General features: G+C 38.4%; 1 protein-coding gene across 9 annotated transcripts in view; it reads left to right on the top strand.

Annotated features, from left to right (window-relative positions):
* Window positions 1-17,014, top strand: part of Kdm6a (lysine demethylase 6A) — a 186,898-nt gene that overhangs the window by 52,328 nt on the left and 117,556 nt on the right. For all 9 annotated transcript variants that reach the window (XM_070040585.1, XM_070040582.1, XM_070040586.1 and 6 more), the window contains exons 3-4: window positions 1,439-1,547; window positions 7,813-7,862. In XM_070040585.1, coding sequence (XP_069896686.1) covers window positions 1,439-1,547; window positions 7,813-7,862 — 159 coding nt within the window. The remainder of the gene's footprint in view (window positions 1-1,438; window positions 1,548-7,812; window positions 7,863-17,014) is intronic.

Raw genomic sequence — 17,014 nt, 5'->3', positions numbered from 1 at the left:
AAATTTAAGATAATCTTTTACCTTAAATGGTAATCTTTTCCTTCCTGACTCCCTCCCTTCCTCCCTCCCTCACTCCCTCCTTTCTAGGACTTGAAGCTCTCCCTTGGTTTGTTATAGAAAATACTTGAGCCATGCCTCTTGCTTAGCTTTTTGGCATTTATTTAGGAGGTGAAGTCTCCTAAACTCTTCTCCTCTGGTTGGCTTGAAACCTCAATCCTGGATGTCAAAGCTTTCTGAGTAGCTAGGATTACAAATGGAAGCCAATGGCTGCCTGGCTAGCAAAGAAAGTTTAGCAGCATCATTGAAGCTTTGATTTTGAGAGAGTGAGAGAGCGAGAGAGAGTGAGAGAGAGCGAGAGAGGAGAGAGAGAAGAGAGAGAAGAGAGAAGAGGGGGGAGGGGGTGGGGGAGGGGGAGGGGTAAGAGAGGGGCCAGGGGAGAGAGAATTAAGTTATACCTATTTGTGTCCTAAGCACTGCAATGAACTCTTGGAGAAATTTTAATCCTATTATCTCTCTTGAATGTCGTTAAAACTGTAGTCTTAGAGGATAAGTTCCCAGGATTTGAAACCTGACAATTCCAGATTTTCTTCTTTTCTTTCCTTTTCTCTTTCCTTTCCCTTTTCCCTTTTTCTTTTCTTAAAATAATGTAATTTTTTTTCTCTCCCGGGTATGGGACTCAGTGTGGCTACAAATGCTTGTATACATGTATAATCGAGTGTGGTAAGATTAGGAATAGTGTTAGAATTAATGTCTAAATATCACAAAAAGTAGCAACTGAGGCAATTTATGGCTGTTTAGTTTTTTTTTTTTAAACTATAAAGATTCTATGAATTCGGGGCTGGGAAGGTGGCTCAGTGGTAGAGCGCTTGCCTTGCATGCATGAGGCCCTGGGTTCGATTCCTCAGCACCACATAAGCAAAAAGAAAGCCGGAAGTGGCACTGTGACTCAAGTGGTAGAACGCTAGCCTTGAGCTGAAGAGCTGAGGGACAGTGCCCAGGCCCAGAGTTCAGGCCCCACGACTGGACTGCCCCCGCTCCCCCCCCAAAAAAAGATTCTATGAATTCTTCCATTATTGAATAAAGCTCTTCCCTCTGTAGGAAAGATGAAAATTTTCTTTTTGTATTTAAGAGCAGGGTTGTTTATAACAATATGGGCTATAGTAATAATTTAGATAAAGTTATCATAGTGCTCTTACATGATTGGTTTGGCACATTGTTTCTAGTTTTATAGATGGAAAAGACACTTAAGTTCTAACTAGAAGCTCTTTGAATGATTACTTAGTTAAGAATTGTGTAATGCCATGAATATGTCTTGGATAGTCGTAAAATGTATTAATTTCTAGGTGGTTTTAATGGATCTTACATATGCATTATCAGAGAGGAAATGCATTCTGGATTTTCAGTTTTTCTTAAATGTATGTATTATTTTTATTTCTAGGCTGTTCGCTGCTATGAATCTCTCATCTTAAAAGCTGAAGGAAAAGTGGAGTCTGATTTCTTTTGTCAATTAGGTCACTTCAACCTCTTATTGGAAGATTATTCAAAAGGTAATTTTTTTGCCTTGTTAATTTTTATTCAATTTATGTCTATCTAAAATAACTACATTTCATCAAGAGTATTGTTTTTTCTAAGATGTTATTAATTCATGAATATAGTAAATAGAAGAAAAGTGGAATAGATGGAAATGGAAAAATGTAAATCATTCTAAGTTGACCATTAAGTAAAATGTGTGATGTCGTCTTGTTTCCTTCTTATGAAAAGCTCTGCCCTATTTCTACCATAATAGAAAGTGAGCCAGTTTGGTGTATCCACGTGGTGGACACTTTGGAAAGATAACACAAACTACATTGCCAAGAGTTGCCAAAGTGGAGAGGCCTTAAATCACCTCTCTCCTTTCTCCCTTCTCCTCTAAATAAGAGACCTATCTCTTCCCTCTTTCTAAATGACATGTTCCATCATGGGATATTTGTCATATCTTAACAAAATAATTTGTTTTCTAATAATGAATGTTGAGTTTGGCATCTACAAAATTATTAGTGTTTCTGATCCATTTGCCAGTCATTTTGAAACAGGATTTTGGCATTATAAAGATACTTAAATTGTTTGCATCATTCTCTGTTGAAGACTTAAAAATGTTTAGTTATAGTGGACTAGGAATTCTTTTCATGGATAAAGATTAGAAATAAGGACTGTATTTAGATTAGATGGAGTATTAATCTCTCCCCCCCTCTATTATTTTTATATAGAAGATAAAATTTACATACATCAATGCTACTGGTGCTCCCAGACTTCCATTGTATCTTTTTCCTCTTACTCCATAGATACAATCCATTTCTGACAGTAATATTGATTTTTCTTCTCCCTCCCCCTCCCCCCCCCCCCCCCCCCAATAAGTTGGGTGCTAGTGGCTCCTGCCTGTATTCCTAGCTACTTGGGAGGAAGAGATCAGGAAGATTCTGGTTCAAAGCCAGCCAGGGTAAAAAGTTTTTTTTTAAACCACATTTTAATAGAAAAGGCTGGGTGTGATGGTACATGTCTGTCACCCCAGCTTTGTCAAGAACTATGAATAGGGGGATCACAAAACAGGTTGTCCTAGGCAAAAAGTAAGACTTTATCTCAAAACAAAACAAAACAAAAACATAGCAAAGAATTGGAGGTATGCCTCATGTATTAGTTGATTTAAAACTATCAATCATGAAGCACTAAGTCCAAACCTCAACACCACCCAAAACAGCAAAACAAAAATTTTATTCTTCAATAAGGTAATGTCACTGGTTGGAGGTGAGTGAGGGTTAGTGAAGCTTCCTTTAAATGTAGGAATTCTTCACCTAGGGTCCTTGATCACAGAAGAATTTCTGGGCAAGTCACTATGGTAAGAAAACTTGGCAGAGCTTAATTAAGTAAACCAGCAGACAAGCAGACAAACAACACACAGAAGGGCAGGGCACACTTTAACACAGAGTGTGTGTGCTCTCATAGGGAGAGACAGAGAGTCACACAGTTCCTTGGGATGTTGGGGTATTTATAAAGGCAGGGAGTCTGGCTTAAAACTTATGTGAAGATAGGTGCTTTGTCTTTTGCTCTAATCACATGTGGTGTTACTTTGAGTTTCAGTTAAGAATGCATCCTGCCATAAAACAGATCTTTTTTTTAAATTTTATTGTGAAAATACTGTACAGAGGGTTTACAATTACATGGGCAAGATAATGAGTACATTTCTTATCAAGCATTGTAGCTTCCTCCTTTGTTTCCCCTTCCCATCTCTTCCCATCCCTTCCCATCCTCCCCCTGCCCCCCCCATCCCCCCCCCCCCCCACCAAAGTTGTAAAGTTCGTTTTCGACATAACGACATGTACATCTCATTGTTGCAATGGGTCCACCTGTATCCCTATTTAAACGATTTGTTTTTTCCCTTCCCCTCCACAAATTATACCAACATCAAATACAGTGAAAGAAAAAACAGATCTTTATACTTTGCATTTTGGGGCAGGAGGTGGCTAAAGTTTGAGGAAGTGCTTTTTTCCCCCCTTTTTTCTTCTTTCCCTCAGGGTGAGGAATGCATCCCTCAGGAAGGAATGCATCCTGTTGTCTCTCTTTGAAGCAAAAATGGAACTTCTATGTTTCTAGATAAATATTTCTGAGTTGCCTTCACCAGGCCTCAGTTTCCTTAAGTTATCCTATTTCATTTCCCCCAAAATGACTTTTGTTCCCTTAATCTTAAGGGAAGTACATAAAGAAATATCTCATATCTGCTGTAAGCTGACCATTCCTTATTTTCCCCAGTTTATCCTACTTCATTTCCCCTAAAATGACTTTGTTTCCTTAATCTTAAGGAAAGTACATGAAGGAATATCCCCTATTCTTGCTGTAAGCTGACATTCCTCATTTTCCTTGGTTTATCTGGCTTCAATAATACTTGGTTTTAGAAAACCAAGCAGTAAGCTGGATGTGATGGCACATACCTATATAATCCTGGCACTTGGTAGGTTGAGGCAGGAGGATCATGTTTGAGGTCAGCCTGGACTTGAGAAACCTGCTCACAAAATAAAACAGAATGAAAACAAACAATAAACAACAGCAACTAAAACCCCTGAGTAACAAACACAAATATGGCTATATAAGGAAAAGACCTTGTCCCAATAAGGGGACTCTAGCAGAAACAAAACTAAAGAGTAGACTTTGGATTATAGTTTGCTTTCTGGTTGCTCAGCAGTTTACAAGAGCCCCCTTTTTGGGAGACGGCATTAGGCTAGGTCATGTGCGAATCTTTACAGACAATATTGTAGTTAGGACATCTAACAGGACTAACATAAACCAACTAAAAGGAAATTTGTCAGGAATGTGATCAGAGAAGAATGACCCTAGATCAAAGTAGAGTACTTTAACACCTCTGTGGGATAAAATGAGAGGCTTCTCATCTGTTTTCTAGAATTAGGGGAGATAGGAAATTTATCAGAACATGGTCGAGAAAAGCCAACCCCAGATAAGGATCTGGTCCAGGCTTAGGTAGACCTCAGTTTTTAGGTTGAGAATAGGTCACAAAAGGTAGCTGAATTTAATAATGGGCCTCAGCAGACCTGGATTCTAGGCATCATTGCCATCCTAAATCATATTTTTCTTTCATCTTGGGTATTCCCTAGGGGTCTCATCTCTTGTGTCTTCTGGGTTTCAGTAATCTGTGTCACCTTTCTTAGTGTTTTCTTTCCTTTTAGAGGAGACATAATTCGTGTCTTTAGGAAAAAATACTGTGACTTTGTATATTGGAAAATACCTGTATGCTATGCTTTAAACAGATAATTTGGATATACAATTTGGGTTGGAAGGAAGGAATTTTCCTTCCCAATTTTGAAAGGGTTTTTGCATTGCCTTATTTCTAGATGTTGACATCTTTTGTATGTTTTTTTTAGATTAATAAATTAGCTTTCTCCTGGAATTTTTCATGGAATTTTTGAATGTATTCTCTGTTCGTTTTATTCTCCATTTTAGTAGCAAACATCACCTATACAATGGGGGATTTCATTTGTGACATTTCTACACATTCATACAATGTGTTTATTCCTCAATCTTCTCCTAGTAGGTTTCATACTTTCTATTTTCTCCCTCTCTTCCCCCCCCTCTGTCTCTCTGTCTCTGTCTCTCTGTCTCTCTGTCTCTCTGTCTCTCTCTGTCTCTGTCTCTGTCTCTCTCTCTCTCTCTCTCTCTCTCTCTCTCTCTCTCTCTCTCTCTCTCTCTCCCCCCCCTCCCCCTTTCCCTCTCCCTCTCCCTCTCTCTGTGGTCGGTCCTGGGTCTTGAACGGCCTAGGCACTGTCCCTCAGCTCTTCAGCTCAAGACCAGAGCTCTACCACTTGAGCCACAGTGCCACCAGCTTTTTCTGCTTATGTGGTGCTGAGGAATCAAACCCAGGGCCTCATGTATGTGAGGCAAGCACTACCACTGAGCCACCTTCCCAGCCCCTCAATTTTCTTTTTTTGATCTTTCTTTTTGGAGTTCTGTTGTCAATATTATCACTCCTGGACACATTTTCTCCAATTTCTGTCCTTGTTACAATTTTTTGAATGGTTTCTTCCACTTCCTGTTCTGATCTTTCTGTTGAATTACTCATTTTTCCTACAATCCTTTGTTCCTATTGGTCTCTTCCATCCTTCCTTTCTCTTCCATGTATTTTTTCCTTTATGAAAAATTCAGACTAGGAGTTTTCTTGCTTTATTATGTTGTTTTTCCTTCCCTTTTCTGTCTGTGTTTCTTGTTAGTTAGGGATTTCTTTAGATGCCTGGTAATTCTTAGCTGTCTGTATTTGAAGGTGTATGACCTAAGAACTAGGACCTCTGAGCATGTGGGTGGGAGGGCTCTTTGATTATGATCTCTTTGACTTTCTGCTGGAGAACTTATTCCTAGCTTTTTGATCAGGTTGTGTATGAAGCAGCAAAGATTGGATTTGGGAGTGGAGGGTAGGAGCTGCTTCTGACTTTTTCCCCTCAGCTTCCTTGTTTTATCCTGTGTATCTTTAAACCAGAAAATTTTTAGTTCTCCAGCTGATCATCAGAAAAATACTATTTCATGATGTTTTCATCTAGTAGTTTTATGGGTTTGTTTCTATTATTAAGTCTTTGGTTTTTTTTTGGGGGGGGGGTCCGGTCGTGGGGCCTGAACTCTGGGCCTGGGCACTGTCCCTCAGCTCTTCAGCTCAAGGCTAGTGCTCTACCTCTTGAGCCACAGCGCCACTTCCGGCTTTTTTCTTTTTGCTTATGTGGTGCTGAGGAATCGAACCCAGGGCCTCAGGTATGCAAGGCAAGCGCTCTACCACTGAGCTACCTTCCCAGCCCTCTATTATTAAGTCTTTATTCTTTGAGTTGTTTTAGTATATGAGTTAGAAATTTTACTATCTTATATGTAATTGAATGTTGGTATTATATTTTCTACTGATGGTCATCCATATCCTTTGATAATTCTTACATATACCAAGATGTTATTTTAAGATGTCAGGTTTTGAAAAAAAAGTTTCAGGTTTTGGTTTCAATTCTTCTTTATAATATCATGATCTATTAGTTATATTATTTTTATTACTTTGAGTTTTGTCTTGTATAACCGTTTGCAGTTTGCTTTTATTATGCACATAGCTGAATTTGCTTTATCTGTAAAACTCCCTAGCATATTAGAATATATTCAAACTGGTGACACCTTTTTTTCTGTGCTTCTGTAGGTCTTTTACTGCCTTAATCTTTAGGAAGCTTCTCAGTCCTAGCTGTGTGAATTTACAGGACCAAATGGTGATCTTTGAAAGGTGTAAGGTACTTAGTCTTTCCTGTAAAAGGTTCTGGTTTAGTTAGTATGTGCATCTTTTTTTTTTTTTTTTTTACAACTATAGTTTATGTAAATGTGTAGTTTTTATATTTTTCAACTCTCATTTCTTTGAATTTTTAGTCTGTCAGATGCTATTTTTAAGTTTTTTCAAGTCTTTTATACCTCTAGAAGGGTGGGTTGTCCTGTTTTGGATTGGGAAGTTTGGTATTAATGTAACTTCAGAATCCTAGGCCAGAGCCAGTTCTAACAAGTAATTCTGTTAGAATTCACTCTCCTCAGCAGTCCCTTCCCCGCAAGCAAATGCAATAGTGAAAAGGCAATTCTGGATTTAAATCGAAATGGCTATTTGGGGAAGGCAGAGTTTAAACATTTCAGTCCATCTTTAGAATACTGATATGATTTAGGTTTAATCAACTTAAGGGACAGTGGATAAGAGGTAAACATAATTAGACTGTGGTCAGACTGGTCTTGGTTGATCATTATCTCAGTTCTCTATAAATAAAGTAACCCCCAAACAAGTATTGCTTGAGGGGTAATCAGGTTCCTGTGATGTGATTGTTCCTGCTTGGGGTTGATCTTTTCCTAGGGTGATCTGTCTGTTGGGCTTTGCTGTTTTGTGGATTTCAAGGTGCCCTCAGGTGCTGTTTCAGGGTTCTGGAACTGACTGTTGTAAAAGGTAGCAGTAAAATACCTCATTTACTCTTATCTTTGTTCCTTCAGCCTTGAACAGGAAACTGATAGGTATTGATTTAGGTATCTTCAAGTTTTAGAGAGGCATTCTTTAAATGATTAACATGCCTATTTGTCCAGTTAAGCTAGAGTCTGACCTGATAAAACATAACATAGATGCTGGGCTTTTAGTTACCTTGTGGGTGCAAGTGAATGATCAGTGCATTTTTTTCCTTCGCAAAAGCACTTTTTTAAGTACCTGTTGTAATAATGTTCCTTAAAACTTGAATTATTGATTACTAATGGAACATGTTTGTAACATAATTATTTTCTTTCTTTCAGCATTATCTGCATACCAGAGGTACTACAGTTTACAATCTGACTACTGGAAGGTTAGTGCACATTTGCATGGCTATTTCTGTTAAGGTTTATTGGCAGTTCATTGTCAGTTATTAAAAAAAAAAATGAATTGAAGCCGAGCACTGGAGGCTCATGCCTGTAATCCTAGCTACTCAGGAGGCTGAGATCTGAGGATTGCAGTTCAAAGCCAGCCCTGGCAGGAAAGGCCCTGAGACTCTTATCTCCAATAAACCGCTCAGAAAACCGGAAGTGGCTCTGTGGCTCAAGTGGTAGAGCACTAGCCTTGAGCTGAAGAGCTGAGGGACAGTGCCCAGGTCCAGAGTTCAAGCCCAATGACCAACCCCCCCCCCCAAAAAAAAAAAAAAAAAGAGCCTGGCCACTGGTGGCTCACGCCTGTAATTCTAGCTACTCAGGAGGCTGAGATCTGAGGATTGTGGTTCAAAGCCAGCCGGGCCAGGACAGTCTATGAGACTCTTATCTCCAATTAATCATCAGAAAGCTGGAAGTGGTACTGAGACTCAGTGGTAGAGTGCTGGCCTTGAGCTGAAGAGCTCAGGGACAGTGTGCCCCATGGAAGGAAGGGAGGGAAGGAGGGAAGACATGTAGCTGGGCATTGGTTGTTTATGTCTATAATCCTAGCTACTCAATTAGACTGACATCTGAGGGTAGACAAATCTTCGAGATTCAGAAAAAACTAGAAGTAGAGTCATGATTCAAGTGGTAAAGTACTAACCATGAGTGGAAAAAGCTGATTGAAAATTGGAGGCTCAGCCTCAGTCCAGCCCTAGAATGGGCATCCATCCCCAAAAGCCCTTAAGAAAGCCTCAGTTTTTTTAATTATGCAAAGGAACACTACAATATTGTTTTAGAACATGTCTGACTTCCACAATGAAACCACTGTTCACCTTAATTCTATTGGCAACCACTATTAGGCTTTTTGTCTATATTTGTCTTCACTGGATATTTCATGTAAATGAAACCATGAAATATGTGGTCTGCTTTTGCTCATCATGGGGCTTCAACTCGGGACCCTGGACACTGTCCCTGAGCCTCTTTATACTCAAGGTTATCATTCTACTACTTGAGCCACATTGGCACTTCAGCTTTTTCTTAGTAGTTTATTGAAGATAAATCTTGGGTGCTTTCCTGCCTGGGCTGGCTTTGAATCCTCAGATATCAGCCTCCTGAGTAGCTGGGATTACAGGTGGGAGCAACCATGGTCTTTTTTTTTTTTTTGACTGGCTTCTTTCATGCATGCTTTTTAAAGGTTCATTCATGTTGTAGCATGAATATTTACACCCATATTTACTATTGCTATTCCATTTTATGAATGTATTACTTTTATTTATTCATCAGTTGGTGGGTTTCTTTTACTTTTTTGGCTGTTGTAAATAAAGCTGCCACGATCATTTGTGTATAGGTTTTTGTGTAGAGGTAATGTTTTCATTTCTTTTGGCTAGATACTCAGAAATAGAATTACTGGCTTTTAGGGTAAATCAATATTTGCCATTTTGAGAAACTGCCAAAAGCAATTTCCAGTGGCTATACTATATTATAATCTCTACCAGTAATGTATGAGGATTCTAGTTTTTTTTATATTCACTGTGTCAGCATTTTTAAAGTGCCTAATTTTTCAGTGTCACTTTTGTGTGAAGTCTCATATTAGGTTTTTTATTTGTATTTTCCCAGTAATCAATGGAAGTTGGTCATCTTTTCATGAATGTACTACCTATTTATAGATATTCTCAGAAATGTCTATTCAAGCTATTACCCAGTTTAAAATTGAGTCTTAAAAATTGAATTGCAAGTGTTTTTTTATGTTTTTGATACAATCCTTTATTACATGTATAATTTAGAAATATCTTCTGCAAGTCTGTGCCTTAAATTTTTACTTTGTTGTGAAAAGACATAGACTGGTGTGTTTTTGAAGTGAAAAGTTTTGAATTTCAATTGGGTTCATTTTTTTCTTTTATGGCTTTTATCTTTGTTATTGAGGTAGGCAAATTTTACTCAGTCATAGATTTATTCCAGTTAATCAGTTTCAGAGTTTGAGTGAACACAGTAAACAATCTCTGGAACATTTTGTATTTTTGTTAGTTATTCTTTATAGATTCCTTTAAAGTGGGATTATTGAGTGATTTTTGGAGGAATTTGAACTACTTTTTGCTTTCATCTCAACAGGATATTATTGAGAAACCTTTGTTTCTTTTTGGTCTTAGACTTTATGGTAATCGTATAGGAGAGACACTATCTTAGTGCAGTCTTAATTTTTAGTTTGCTTAGTAAACTTAGGTGTTTTTTAAAATTTACATTTTTCCTTTGAGAATATGTCTTGCCAATTTTTCTATTGACCATTGTTTTCTGTTTCTTTTTTATGTAGCTGTATTTATGTATTATTATATTTATCTTTTGTCTGAGATATAAGTTGCAGATATCATTATTTTTGATTTGTTGCTTAACTTTTATATGTTCATTTTTGCTCACATATAATTTTTAAGTTAACCATTAACTTTACCATCTTTCTCCTATATTGTACTACATTTTGAATCATAGGACAGTAATTTTTTCATTCCCAAGTTATAGAGCAATTCAGTTATATTTTCTTCTGATATTTGAATGGTTTTAGGTCCCATCTACACCCTGTCCCTGGGTCTGGGCCCTGTCCCTGAGCTCTTCAGCCCAAGGCAAGCTCTCTTACCCTTGTGCAACAGCGCCACTTCTGGTTTTCTGGTGGTTAATTGTAGATGAGTCTCATGGACTTTCCTGCCCAGGCTGGCTTTGAACTGCCATCCTCAGATCTCTGCCTCCTGAGTAGCTAGGATTTACAGGCATGAGCTACCAACAAACTGAGTTTGGGTCAGTGGTTTTTAATCTCAGCTATTTCATATGTAAACATTGTTTTCTCATTTTGTTTTTATTTGCATTTTTCTGCTGCTGGTCTTTTGTTGTTAATTTACAGATTTTGCTAAGTTTTAGCTTGTGTACACACACACACACACACACACACACACACACATATTTGACCTTTTTTTTTTTTAAGTTGACTTCGATGGCTCTTTACACAGTGGATAAGAGCTTTCTGTTAGATCAATGTTGTGGAAAATATTTTCTTACCATCTGTGGCTTTCCTTTTCATCTTGTATCTATGTGTGTATGCCCAAAAGCATGCTTGAACTCAGGATCTGGGCGCTGTTCCTAAGTTTTTTTTTTTTGCTTAAGGTTAGCTCTCTACCACAATAGCCACAGCTCCAAATCCTATTTTTTTGATAGTTTATTGGAGAGACTCATGGACTTTCCTGCCAGGGGCTGTTTTCAAATGGTGATACTCAGATTTCAGCCTCCTGTGGAGCTAGGATTACAGGCATGAGCCACCTGCACTTGGCTTATCTTGCTTCTTGAGAAGCACATATTTGTCATTTTCAAGAAATCTATTTAATGAATTTATTTCTTTGACAGCTCAAGCCTTTCCTTCCTTCCTTCCTTCCTTCCTTCCTTCCTTCCTTCCTTCCTTCCTTCCTTCCTTCCTTCCTTCCTTCCTTCCTTCCTTCCTTCCTTCCTCCCTCCCTCCCTCCCTCCCTCCCTCCCGCCTTTCTCTCTTGTTGGTTGTGGGGCTTGAACTCTTGGCTTGGGCACTGTCCTGCAGCTCTTCTGCTCAAGGCTCTACCACTTGAGCCACAGCTCTACTTCTGGCCTTTTCTGTTTATGTGGTGCTGAGGACTCGAACCCAGGGCTTCACACATGCGAGGCAAGCACTCTACCACCTCCCCAGCCCAGCTCAAGCTTTTGTGTTCTATTAAGAAATGTTTGCCAAGATTGTAAAGATTTCCTGCCCTTTATTTTCCTAAAAGTTCTAAAGCTGTATTATATTTTGCTCTATACTACATTGTTAAAATAATTTTTGCAAGTGGTAGATTGTACTGGGGTTTAATTTAGGACTTCATGCTTATTAGGCAGGCAGACACTCTTCCACTTGAGCCATGCCCCAACTCTACTTAAAAAAAAATCCCCACATTATTACCACTAATTAGTTGTGTGCAAAGGAGTTTCTTTTTGATATGTCTTTATATGCATAGAGTGAACTCCCTCTATCACTCCCCCCCTCCCCAAACCAGTCTCAGTGTATTAATTCACACATGCATATACTTTAATCAGGATGTTTTTCAGCTGGTGGTGTTGCTGTTGTCACCTGTCACCTGTCACCTGGCTTGGACCTGGGTGCTATGCTTGAGCTTTTTCACTAAAGTCTAATTTTCTACAGCTTGAGTCACAGCTCCTCTTCTGGCCTTTCTGGGGAAGGCCGGAAGGTTAATTGGAGATGAGAGTCACACGGACTTTTACTGCTCTGGCTAGCTTTAAACTGATTCTCAGATCTCACGCTCTTGAGTATCTGAGATTACAAATGGGAGCTACTAGTGCCTGGCCAAATAAAAATATTTTAACTGAATGCTCAACCTCTCTAGCCATAAAAGAAATGCAAATCAAAACAACATTGAGATACCACCTCACCCCAGTTAGAATGGCTATAATCAAGAACTCTAATAACAACAGATGCTGGAGGGGATGCGGACAGAAGGGAACCTTACTGCATTGTTGGTGGGAGTGTAAACTTGTTTCAACCACTTTGGAAAGTAGTATGGAGGTTCCTCAAAAGACTCCACATAGAGCTCCCCTATGACCCGGCAATCCCACTTTTGGGCATTTACCCAAATGATCACAAACAAGACCACACTAAAGCTACCAGCACAACTATGTTCATTTAAGATATGGAACCAACCCAGATGCCCCTCAGTAGATGAATGGATCAAGAAAATGTGGTATATATGCACAATGGAATTCTATGCCTCCATCAGAAAGAATGACATTGCTCCATTTGTTAGGAAATGGAAAGACCTAGAAAAAATTAAATTAAGTGAAGTAAGCCAGGCCCAAAGAAACATAGGTCCCATACTAGTTATTTGCAATAACTAGTATATGTGTGAATCAAGCAGAAAAGGTCAGATAAGTTGATGTTAGGGGGAATGAACCCCAAGATAAGTATTCAAATGTTTTTTGTTTTTTTTCCCTTTCATGCAATTGTTTCTATCATGTTTATAAGATGATTCCTTTGTTGTTTTGTATGTCTCTCCCCCACAGTATAACCCATACTTTCACTGTATTTGATGTTGGTATAATTTGTGGAGGGGAAGGGAAAATAACAAATCGTTTAACTATGGATACAGGTGGACCCATTGTAACAATGAGATGTACAAGTTGTTCTGTTGAAAAACGAACTTAAAAACTTTGGTGGGGGGGTGGGGGGTGGGGGTAGGATCGTGAGGGGAGAGGGGAGGAGTATGGGAAGGGATGGGAAGGGGAAACAACAGGAGGCAACAATGCTTGATAAGAAATGTACTCGTTATCTTGCCCATGTAATTGTAACTCCTGTATGGTATTCTCACAATAAAAACTACTACTAATAATAATAATAAAATAAAATAAATAAAAAAATAAATGAACATTATTACTGTTAAAAATATTTTAACTCTTACATTAACTGTTCATTTCTTTATGCTTGAAGCCATTCAGTTTCTTTCTTCTAGATATCTAGATAATATTACATAGGTTATTGTGAACTGTAGCCATCCCCTTGTACTGTAGAACACTGGAATTACTCCTTTTTCTATCTTGTGTTTTAACACTTTGTACCCAACATCATTTTTTTTTTTTACCCCCTACCATAGCAATCACTACTCTTTCTTTCATTTTTTTTTTCCAAAAAAATATTTTTTTTAGTGTATATCATGGGGCTTGGACTCAAGGCCTGGGTGCTGTCCTTGAGCTCTTTTGAGGCACAGCTCCACTTCCAGTTTTCTGGTGGTTAATTGGAGATAAGAGTCTTTCCTGCCCAGGCTGGCTTTGAACTGAGATCCTCAGATCTCAGCTTCCTGAGTAGCTAGGGTTATTATAGGCATGAGCCACCCATGCCCAGCTCTAACAATCATTATTCTAAATGCAGGTTGGTGCTTATTTTTATTTTTAATATTCACATATGAGAGAGAATATACTGTATTTGTCTTTCTGTGTCCAGCGTATTTCACTTAATACATTATCCTCTAGTTTTATTAATTTGCTGTAAATGAGAGGATTTTATTCTTCTTTGTGACTGAATAATATATGTGGGTGTATGTAATACATTTGCTTTTGGCTAAAACTTTCACTAGTATATGGAACAAGAGTGGTAAGAATGGACATCTTGTAGATTTGGGGGAAATTCTTTCAAATTTGCCCATTCAGTCTGATACATTTCTATTTGTTTATGATGAGATACAGTGTTATTTTTCGGGTTTTCCCTGTCAAATAGTCACACCGTTGATGCAGCTCTTTTTTTGGAAGACTATTCTTTAAAATTGCACTATTTCCTAGTTTACAAGAGCCAATCTTTATGTCTGTTCTAAAGCCAATATCACAGTTTTTTTTTTTTTTTTTTTTTTTTTTTTTGTCGGTCGTGGGGCTTGAACTCTGGGCCTGGGCACTGTCCCTCAGCTCTTCAGCTCAAGGTGAGCGCTCTACCACTTGAGCTACAGCGCCACTTCCCACACTGTTTTGATTACTGTATTTTTTTTTTTTTTGGAGGGGGGGGGAATCCTGGAACTTGAACTCAGGGCCTAGGCACTGTCCCTGAGCTTCTTTTGCACAAGGCTAGCACTCTACCACTTGAGCCATAGCACCACTTCTGGCCTTTTCTGTGTATGTGACACCGAGGAATTGAACCTAGGGCTTCATATGTGCTAGGCAAGCACTCTACCACTAAGCCACATTCCCAGCTCCTGTTTACTTTATTCTTGAAACCAGGCCATTTGAGTTTGTTCTTATCTTCTTGTCTAAATAGTTTTTATTTTTCTAGGTCCCTTTCTTCCCATATGAAGTTTGGAATCAATTTCTTAATTTCTCCAGTTTAAATTTTCTGCATTGTATGTATAGATAAATTTGGGGATAATTTCTGTCCAATAATATATTGTACTTTTCCATGAATGTAGTATATCCTTGTTTAGTTCTTTAAGGTTCTTTAGAAATATCTTAGAAGTTTCATCACATTCCCTCCCCCCCCCCCCCCCCCCCCCCCAATGTACTGGGGCTTGAACTCAGGGGCCTAGCAGTCATTTAGCTTGGTTGCTCATGGCTGGTGCTCTACCACTTGAGTCACAACTCTAGCTTAACTTTTTGCTATTTGTTTTGGAGATGGAGTCTTACAGTGTTTCTGGCCAAGCTGGCTTAGAACTACAACTGTTTTGGATCTTAGCCTTCTGAGTAGTTAGGATTACAGGCATGAGCCGCCAGTTCCTGGCTTCATCACACATTCTTCCATGAAGTTTGTTTTCAATGTGATAGTGGTTGAAAGTGATTATTAAATTTTAAGTTACATATTATTAGCAATATATTGACAGCATTTACATATTTTTTATACCATTTGCAATACTGGCTTAAAATCTTGTTATCTTACAAAATTTTATTATTCTTGTAGCTTTGTACTAGATTTCTTAGGATTTTCTATGTCTACCTCCATGCTGTCTATAGATGAAACAATCTAAATTTCTCTTTTTTAATGTTTGGAACCCTTTAATCTTTTTCCTGCTTTGTTGAAATGGGAAGGACCTTCCGTACAATGTTAAATAGAGGGATGCATCCTTATTTCTGGTGGGAGCAGTATTCAGTTATACCATTTAATTTGATGTTAGTTTTTAGAAATTTAGGTTAAATAGTTTTCCCTTTTGCTAGTAATGTACTTATATAGTGTTTTCTCCTCCCCTACATCATTTTTAAAAATAATGAGTAGATTGAAGATACAGATAGGCTAAAAAAAAATCCCTCACATTGTCTTACATTCTTACAATAGAAAACATTTCCATGACCGAAGTTTTAGGGGTTTGGGTTTTCCATAGACACACAAAGTGAGTAGTCAACCAGCTAAGTGTTCTCTAACTCAGTTTCAATTCTAACATTTTTTTACCTGGAAACATAGGTTGAAGATTCAGAGTCAAAAGAGTCCTCCCCACTCTCCACCCCCACATCCCTTAATGTCTTTTCCAAGTTTGAACTTTTAGAAATTCTGACAAGAGGGTATGAATTGGGGCTATTAAAGGAGCACCATCCCAAGTTCAGTTAATTTGCTAGAGCAATTTATAGATCTTGGGAAACAATTATATTTGGTGATTTATCATACAGGATATTGAAAAGACTATAGATGAAGAGATATGTGGAGCGTGAAGTTATGTGGGAGGAATTGATTGTGGAGTCTCCATGTCCTCTGTGTACTAGCCTGCAGGATCCAGACCTTTGGGTTTTCATTAAACATGCATGATTAATTTTAAATCATTGGCCATTGGTGATTCACTTAACTTTTTAGCCTCTCTGCAGTCTCTCACTGTTGGGGAAAGATTATTGGGCAACTCTAATTATACCTTGGTATTTATTGTGACCAGCCTGTATTCTGAAGCTACCTAGAGGTGGCTTGCCACCAGTGATCTCATTAGCACACATAAGACTTCTATTACTTTAGATATTCTAAGGTTAAAGAGCTATGTGTCCACAAAGGAATAAAGACCAAACATATATCATAATATCACAGTGGTTTTTTTTGGGGGGAAGGGAAATTCGTGGGGCTTGAACTCTGGGGTGGGTGCTGTTCCTGAACTCTTGCTCCATCACTTTGAGCCACAACACCACTTCTCATTTCCTAGTGGTTAGTTGGAGATAAGAATCTATGGACTTTCCTTCCCAGGCTGGATTTACACAGTCTTCAGATCTATCTCCTAAGTGAAAAGCTAGGATTATAGGTGAGAGTCACCAGTGAGTACCCAGTAGTGCTACAGATTTTTTAAAAATTATTATTCATATTTTGAAATGGTATGAATTTTCTTTTGTAGTATATTATATTATTTTTAATGAGCATCAATTAGTTTTATGAGGGTTTCATTTGAACATGTCTGTTATGTATACATACAGTGTGCCTTGATCAGCGTCATCCTCCATCAGTCTGTGTCCCTTCCTTCCCAAGCCAGTCTCAGCATTCTTCAGTGTTCCATTTTAGTGTATGTGCATAAATATTTTGACCATATTCACTCTCCTTCACCCTCTCCATTTGCCTGTCCCTCTGTCATTAGTAACCTGCACACCACACAGGACTTGTTTCAGTTTCCTGATATTG

This window comes from Dipodomys merriami, unplaced genomic scaffold (genome assembly GCF_024711535.1).
Source record: "Dipodomys merriami isolate MVZ:Mamm:240054 unplaced genomic scaffold, mDipMer1.0.p SCAF_3, whole genome shotgun sequence".
NCBI classification, from domain to species: domain Eukaryota; kingdom Metazoa; phylum Chordata; class Mammalia; order Rodentia; family Heteromyidae; genus Dipodomys; species Dipodomys merriami.
The sequence above is the reverse complement of the archived record's forward strand: the minus strand, read 5'-3'. Positions and strand labels throughout refer to the sequence as shown.